This window comes from Alnus glutinosa, chromosome 14 (assembly GCF_958979055.1).
Source record: "Alnus glutinosa chromosome 14, dhAlnGlut1.1, whole genome shotgun sequence".
Taxonomy (NCBI): Eukaryota; Viridiplantae; Streptophyta; class Magnoliopsida; order Fagales; family Betulaceae; genus Alnus; species Alnus glutinosa.
In genome coordinates, this window is record NC_084899.1 from 6,631,325 (window position 1) to 6,640,225 (window position 8,901).

At 33.7% G+C, this 8,901-nt stretch overlaps 1 protein-coding gene across 2 annotated transcripts; it reads left to right on the top strand.

Moving 5' to 3' along the window:
- Positions 1–2,079: 2,079 nt before the first annotated feature.
- Positions 2,080–8,421, top strand: LOC133857135 (protein NRT1/ PTR FAMILY 6.2-like). 2 transcript variants are annotated; one of them, XM_062292265.1, is made up of 6 exons: positions 2,080–2,232; positions 2,363–2,465; positions 3,522–3,739; positions 4,873–5,417; positions 6,552–6,895; positions 7,756–8,421. In XM_062292265.1, the coding sequence occupies exons 1-6, from the start codon at positions 2,230–2,232 to the stop codon at positions 8,283–8,285; spliced, it is 1,743 nt and encodes a 580-aa protein (XP_062148249.1). In that variant the 5' UTR covers positions 2,080–2,229; the 3' UTR covers positions 8,286–8,421. The 2 variants fall into 2 exon arrangements, with proteins under 2 accessions (XP_062148249.1, XP_062148250.1); XM_062292266.1 differs by having other exon boundaries at positions 2,131–2,160.
- The last annotated feature ends 480 nt before the right edge of the window (positions 8,422–8,901 follow it).

The window sequence follows — 8,901 nt, forward strand, 5'->3', positions numbered from 1 at the left end:
AAAAAGTGGCCGCTAATAATATTTTTACTTTTTTCGTTTTATTTTATTTTATGTTTTCAAAATTTCCAGTTTTTTTTTTTAATTTGTTTGTAAAAGCTAAATTTGTTTTTCGAGAATTTGGTTTTTTTTTTTTTAAATAAATAAAAAAAGTTAAGTTTTGGTTTTTCTTTCAACAAAAAAAAAAAATAAAATCATTCTTTTTTCTTTTTTAAAAAAAGTTTAATAGAAAACTAGTTTTTTTTTTAATTTTTTTTTTAAAAAAAATTGTTTTCATAATTAATGCATTATGGTCAATCAGATGGTTTATCAATCATATTAATCGATCAAACCTTCATTGTGTGAAGTCTGATCAGTCGACCTCTATCACGATTGATCAAATGATCTATCGATTCTATTGGTCTATCAAGATCGATCGAATAATTTATCGATCACGATCGATCGCACGTTAGATCGAACCTATAACTGTGTCAAGTTTGATTGATCGGATGTTCCTGTCACAATAGATCGGGCCGATGCACTAGGATGAATTAGATATTTGATCAAACCTTCACTTGTGTCAAGTTTGATCGATCATTTGATCTTATTACGATTGATTAGACATCCAATTGTAGACGTTTTTGTAACGGGAGGAGGAAGAAAAAAATAAAAATAAATGAAAGAATTAGTGATGTTTTACATTTGACACATCACTAATTAGTGACAGATATTATATTGATCCTATGACCCATCCTGTCATGATCGATTGGACTAGTACTTATTAGAATCAATCGCACGTTAGATCGAATATTCACTATGTCAAGTACGATTGATCGAACTCTATCACGATCGATCGGACTAATTAATGCACTATGATCGATTGGATGGTCTATCGATTATGTTGATCCATCACGATCGATCGGATGATGTATCGATCCTATTGATCGATCACGATCGATCAAATGATCTATCGATCCTTTTGATCTATCACGATCGATCGGATTATCTATCGATCTTATTAATCTATCACGATGATCGGATAGGATCGATACTATCACGATCGATCGGATAGGATCGATACTATCACGATAGATCGAATGATCTATCAATTCTATTGTTCGATCACGATCGATCGGATGATTTATCGATCTTATGGATCGATTACGATCGATCAGATGATTTATCGATCCTATGGATCGATCACGATCGATCGGATGATCTAATGATCCTATTGATTGATCACGATCGATCGGATAATCTATCAATTCTATTGATTTATCACTTTCGATGGGATAATCTATCAATACTATTGATCGATACAATCACGATCAATCGAATGATCTATTAATCTTAATGATCGATCATGATCGATCGGATGATCTATCGATCGTATGGATTGATAAAGTTGTTTTCATGTATTTTAATTTTCTTTTCCACTGCTTTTATTATAAAGATGCCTGTAATTGGCACCGAAAACGAAAAAAAGCAAAAGGTGGAGGCTTTGCTTGTGGGGTAGTAAAAGCACCTACAAAGGCTGGAATGCCCAGGTTGCTGTGGTTCACGACCTTTGTAACCGAAACCTATCTATTGATATGGCCTACCACAAATTAACTAGAGCTGAGACAGAAAAAGCTGTTGTCGTTTCATGTCCCCGATTCCAACTTTCATCTAACCATGCATCCTCAATCAACATCAACTTTTGCAGTACCGTTCTTGTTTTAATTTCTAAACGGTGGGCTTATTTGATAAGTTACATAATAGCACAATGCTCTTACTGTTTATTTTTTTATATTTTTTACCATTAATTGATATTAAAATATTTTTATTTTTTTAATTTTTTATATCATATCAATAATTTTTTATTATTATTCAAATAAAAAAATTCACTACAATACAATTTTCTTTTACTTTTTTATACAAATTCTTTTTATTTTTATATCACATCATCACTTTTTACTAATTTTAAAACTAATAATCCACTACTCTGTTCTGTTCTGTACATGTCTTTGTCAAACAAGCCCAATATTTATGAAAAACAAAGTTTCAAACAGTCGTAGACCCTGGCCTTCCACTGAATGTGCGATAAACCTAATCCCTACCTTTATCAATTCTATAACGAGGGTTCACTTAGACTGTTTGCCTATAAAAGGGGAGGATCTAGAGCTCCAAAGACACAGCTAAGTTGTGAGTGGGAACTTCTTTGTTTCCTGGTTTTCTTTTTTGCTCTTTTCCCTGCTAAAAAAGACGTAGGAAATGGTTGGTATTGAAGTAATTTTGACCTGTAGTTTCTTAGACAGTTTTGTCAATGGCAGTTGGAAATCTTTCCCTCTTTACTACGTAGTACTAATTAACGATTTTCGAAAATATTTGTTTCTCAATCTCTTAGGAGGGGAAGATGACTTGGAGGGTAGCTGATGCTGTGGACTACAAGGGTTTCCCTGCTGACAAATCTAAAACTGGCGGTTGGGTGCCCGCTTCACTTATTCTAGGTTTGTTTTCAAGGGTTCCCCTCAACTGTTTTCACTCTGATCCATTGTTTTCCCCCACCTCATTTCTTGAACCAATTAACTTACTATTTTTAGATGTAAAAAAGCCTATGGATGCAAACAATTCCTTGGGTTAGCTCACCGGCGAAGCCGTGTGGAGGCCAGGGCGTTTTGCATAGATCATCTATGAGTTTATATGATGGGAATAGTAAATAAAGTGACCACGCTTGAATGAATTTTCTGTCATAAAAAAATAAAAATAAAATAGAAAAAACTTCACTTATAATCTCTCATCTTTCATCATTTTTAAAATAATATACTTAACTTTAAAATGTGTTAATTTAGAGTATCAATTTTTCAATTTTTTTTTTTTCAATTTTAACCCTCTGTTAGAATTTTACATTAAATTTTGTCAAAAATCCCAAAAAAGCCCTCCCCTTCTTTTAGGAAAAAAAAAAAAAAGAAAAAAATTGCAAGGACTTAGGTGTTAATTAGAATTTAACGGAATTTGCAAAAATACTCATGACTGAATTTTTGAATATTTTTAAAAACAGAACATAGGAGTATTTTTGAAATTTTGATAGGATTTAACAGAAATTTTTAACGGAAGGTTAAAGTTGAAAAAAATTGAAAGATTGATACTTTAAATTGCCACGTTTTAAAGTTTGAATACTTTATTTTAAAAGTGATGAAAACAAAAAATTATAAGTAAAATTTTTCCTATAAAATTAGAAGCTCATGGTAAAAGATATTTCCTGGTACATAGAATATTGTAAGTTGAATTTACGTCCATTAGTACATAGAAAACACGTTTCATTTTACTTAAACTTTGAAGTTTTACCTTTTCAATAGTAATTTATTTATTAGCGAACCTTTTCTAGCTAGCTAGCTAGCATCAAAGTTAATTAATAATCACAATCTGTTTTGTTATGAGTAGTGGCAGTAGAACTTTTTTCCTTCCATTAATCTTACTTTAATCAAGAATTCGATCATTTATAATTAAAATATCTAAATTAAAGCTAGCTAGCTACTAATTAATTCCTGAATTTGTACGTACAGTTGTTGAAGTATGTGAGAGGCTTTCAACAATGGGAATAGCAGTTAACCTAGTGACCTACTTGATTGGAACAATGCATCTGCCTAGTTTCACTTCCGCCAATATCGTTACGGACTTTATGGGCACCTCATTTCTTCTGTGCTTGCTTGGAGGCTTTCTCGCTGATTCTTTCCTCGGCAGATACATGACAATTGCAATCTTTGCTGCAATTCAAGCCCTCGTAAGTTTAAATTAGTTAAGAGTCGTACGTGTTAGGGGGGAAGGGGTACTACAATTTTTAATTTTTTTTTTTTATTATAAATTTTAGAAAAAATTTCATTTATTATTATTGATCTTTTATCACGTTTATAATATTTATATCATTGAACTTTAAAAAGTGTTGATTTAATGTATACGTCTTTCAAATTTTTTTTTTTTTTACAGTCTGTTAGAATTTTTCGTTAATTCCTAATAAGGGGAGTCAAAGTTCTTAAAATACCCCACTTTTTTAGGATTTAGGAGTTGATTAGGATTTAACAGAATTTGCAAAACTACCCATGCCTGAATCTTTGAAAAATTTTATAATTTTTTTTTTTTTTTTTTTTAAAAAAACACAGGCTTATTTTGAAAATTTTGACAGAATTTAACATAAATTCCTAATAGTGGGTTAAAATTGAAGAAAATTGAAAGATTGATATATACACTACATTGACACTTCTTTCTTTCTTTCTTTTTTTTTTTTTTTTCTTTTTTTTTTTTTTTAAATTTTGATTTTTTTTTTTTTTAAAAGTTTAAGGATATGAAAAATTAGGGGTAAATGAAGTTTTTCCTAATTTATTTATTTATTTATTTTTTTACAAATTGATGCGAGGTCCATAAATATTGGTGATATAAGTAACTAAGCATAAAATCTCGTCAATCATACACTCTTAATTATTTCACCAAGTACGGACTATACTTTATTTATTTATTTATTAATGTTATGTTCGTCATATTTATTGCCTTCACGGTGAATGCAATCAATATTCACCCTAAATTTATTGAGTAATGTTGCTATTCTTCACACACATTTTATACCAGCTGACATAACGTGTTTTAAATGAGTTTCTTTTGAATAATACTCTCTTTACACCTATTTATCACACTCATTTTACACAAGTTGATGCGACGTGTTTTAAGTGGCTTTCCATTTTAGCCACTTATAAAAAACAAAAATATAAGAAAAAGAGTAATGCTACTCATCACTCTCATCGGCTTAAAACACAGGTGTAAAATAAGTATGAAAAATGTATAAATGTGTGTGAACGTGTATAGTACTACTTGTTTGTTTTTTGTTTATGGTGTGAATTATGATGAGCATGCATGGTGATTTAGGGCACTGGCGGATTAGCAATAGCAACAAAATTAGCAGAGCTACGGCCACCTCCTTGCGGAGCAACTGGCACTGACTGCAAACAAGCCAACGGATTCCAAATGGGAATTCTATACATGGCCTTATATATGATCGCATTAGGGACCGGCGGCCTGAAATCAAGCGTATCAGGATTTGGAACTGACCAATTCGACGAGAAAGATGAGAAAGAGAAGGCTCAGATGGCATTCTTCTTCAACAGGTTTTTCTTTTTCATTAGCATCGGAACTTTGACTGCGGTGACGGTGCTTGTCTATTTGCAAGATGAAGTGGGTCGGAGCTGGGCGTATGGGATTTGCTCCGTTTCCATGTCCATAGCCATCATAATATTCGTATCTGGGACTAGAAGATACAGATACAAGAAAAGCTCGGGAAGCCCCGTTGTTCATATTCTCCAAGTTGTTGTAGCCGCTACAAGGAAAAGAAATATGGATCTTCCTTTTAATTTTGACTTGTTATACGACAATTCTCCTGAGGCTTCAAGAATTCATCACACGGAGCAGTTCCGGTAACCTCCTTTTTTTTTTTTTAAAAAAAAAAAAAAAAATTGTTTTATTTATTCAGTTAAAAAAAATAAAATAAATTTAAGGTTGATGATCAGTACTGCCACATCAGCCAAGTAAAATAAGAGTTGTGTATTTAGAATTACTCTTAAGGGAAACTTCACTTAACCGCCCTTAAACTTTTATCACTTTTGTAATCTCTCGCCAATGTTTAAAAACTTTCAATTTCGCCTATCGAACTTTCAAAAATTTGTAATCTTACACATTTGTTAGGATTTTCTGTTAAATCCTAATGGAAAAGTGAGAAATTTCAAAACTAACTTCTTTTTTTTTTTTTATTATTTTTTTTTAAACAAAAATGTAATTAAAGGGTAATTTTGTAATTTTATAAAGTTTATAAGGGCATAATGGTTATTTTACCCTTTGACTGTTTGACTTAGCTTCAAATCTTAACGGGAAGGGTGAGATTGCAAAAATTAAAAGTTCGATACACTAAATTGAATGTTTTTAAATATCTTTTGGGGGATTGCATACAAAAGTGATGAAAGTTCAGGAAAATTAAGTGAAGTTTTCCTTACTCTTTGTTTCTTATATGAAAAACTTTACTTACACCCCAAAAAATATAGGCGTTTTTGCAATTGTACCCTCAAAGTTTAAAAATTTGTAATATCGGTATCAAAAGAATTTTTTCCTATTAATTTCACCAAATTATTTTTGTGAAAAATGTCCCAAATACTCCATTTTTTTTTTTTTTTTTTTTTTTTTTTTTTTGTAACAAAAAAGAAAAACCTAAAAGTTCCTAAGGGTTAGTTATCCACTGCTAGGAGATCCACAGCCATGCAGCCCATGCATGTGGTGAAATTTTGTTTTTGTTTGTTTGTTTGTTTGTTTTGTTTTGTTTTGTTTTTTTAAGGAGCATTTTGGGCAAATAAACAAAAAATTGGTAAATTAAAAAGAAAAAAAATTCTTGAGATACATACCATGTTGCAAATTTTTAAATTTCGACAGTATGATTGCACGTGTAGCGTAAAATTAAGCGCTTATACTTTGGAGGTTAATATATATGATTAATGTGGAGTTTTTCCTTGTATGATTTTATATTCCAAAATCTTAACGGCTATTTTCTTGTCATGTTATAGTGTGCTGGACAAGGCGTCCATTGTTGCGGAAGGTGACTATGATGAGAAGAACGCTGGATCTGCTCCAAATCCATGGAAGCTATGCTCTGTGACAAGGGTGGAGGAGGTGAAAATGATGATAAGACTATTACCAATATGGGCCACAACCATCATATTCTGGACCACGTACGCGCAGATGATCACCTTCTCAGTTGAGCAAGCATCGACTATGGAAAGATCGTTTGGGAATTTTCAAATTCCAGCAGGCTCGCTTACTGTCTTCTTTGTTGCTGCCATAATGATCACTTTGGCTATTTATGATCGTCTCATCATGCCTCTCTGGAAGACATGGACTGGGAAACCAGGTATAATTAAATATTTAAAGAATCTACATGCAGTAATAAATAATCTCGATTAATTTATATTTATATTATTATATACAGATCTTGAGTACTCTAGGTATATATTAATGATTTGAAACTCCTTTTATAGATTACTTGATTTTCCGCATGGCCTCCACAAAATCTGTTACTTGTCCCCAGGCCGCCCAATATTATTTTTATTATGAGTATGGCCTCCCAAGTCCCAAGTGTTATGTATATAGATATTATGCAAGTTTAAATTTTACCCTACCTCTCAAATTATAATCTTAGTGATGTAGGACAGCAACTGCCCTCCCCCCAAGACGAGGTAGAATGGCCCGATCGCACCCATGCTTGAATGAGAGTGCTATTGGTACATTTAGAAGACAAGGTCTAAAGGCCGATAGCACTCATATTCGAACGAGAGTGCGATCGGTACGTTTGGGAGTCAAAGCCGAACTGTTCGATCGTACCCACGTTCAAATAGTCGAATAGGAGTGCGATCACGACAATCCATATGCAGTGCTGCTTGAGTAGATTTTCTTCTGATTTCCGACCGTGAAAGTATAAAAGGAAGGGATTTTCACATGGTTCAAGAATATCGGAGCTGATTTTCATCCAATTTGGTTGAAATTATATCTTTATTCATTTCTATAATAAAATAGGAGTTATAGATCAATTTTAGCTGAGTTTCTTAATTTCTTTAGTTGATGAGGTTCCATATTAGTCTATCAATTACCATAGAGGTTAAATATTAGTATCCAACTAATATAACTTTCGATTATTATAAATTAAAACTATAATAACTCTTGAAATCGTTTTCTCTTGCTCATATGATTTATGGCTCTCTCTTTAATTAACAGGTTTTACGAATCTTCAGAGGATGGCAATAGGACTCGCCTTGTCAGTTTTTGGAATGGCAGCTGCGGTCCTATGCGAGAGAAAACGGCTGTCGGTGGCAAAAGCCGCAGGCGGCACCACCGCGGGTGCCACTTTGCCTATAAGCGTCTTCTTCTTAATCCCACAATTCGTGTTGGTGGGTTCTGGTGAAGCCTTCATATACACTGGCCAACTAGATTTTTTCATAACCGGATCACCCAAAGGAATGAAAACCATGAGCACCGGTCTCTTCCTCACAACGTTGTCGCTTGGTTTCTTTTTCAGTAGTTTCTTGGTCTCGGTCGTGAAGAGGATAACTGGAAGCAAGGATGAGGAAGGATGGGTGGCAGACAACATCAATCATGGGAGGCTTGATTGTTTCTATGCACTCCTAGCCGTACTTGGTATCATAAATTTTGTAGTCTATCTTTTTTGTGCGGCTTGGTACACGGCAGCGAAACCTAAATCTTCTTTGCAGATGGGGAATATTGTTAAGGGGGAGGAGAAGTGCTAGTGAGTCGTTAGGGTTAATTAAGCATGTTATGGCTCTTTGCTTCCTAGTTAATGTTGTACATTAAGGAATGGCTTGGGTTTGGTTTCTTTTTTCCTGCAAGTATGTATATCAATATAGTGGTTTGAGATTTCTTTTACCTTGTTGGTACAATTTTCGGTACGGTGTGAATCAACACGTTTTTCGATGTTCTTCACACTTTTAGGGACACTGCAAAACAATTAGAGTTAGGAGAACCTTCTGGAGGTCTCACTCCGATGCTTAAGTTAGTATTTGAGAAATATAGTATGCTATTTATGAATAAAACATTCGGTCCCCACTTATACCTGGGGTATGAGATGTATTTATAAAACTCATTTTGACTTAGGAGTGGGAAGCAAGAAACCTTCCCTACCTTTAAGTAGGGTGGGCAATTCGGGTTCACGGTCGGGTTTGAGTCAACCCGGCCGACCCGATTACATAATCGGGTCAGGCACGAACCCGACCCGATTATTAATCGGGTTGTGACACGCGACCTGAACATGACCGGATTAATAATCGGTTAACCCGAACACGACCCGATAAACACGATTAATAATCGTGTAACCCGTTAACCCGACACGACCATGCACGACCCGAC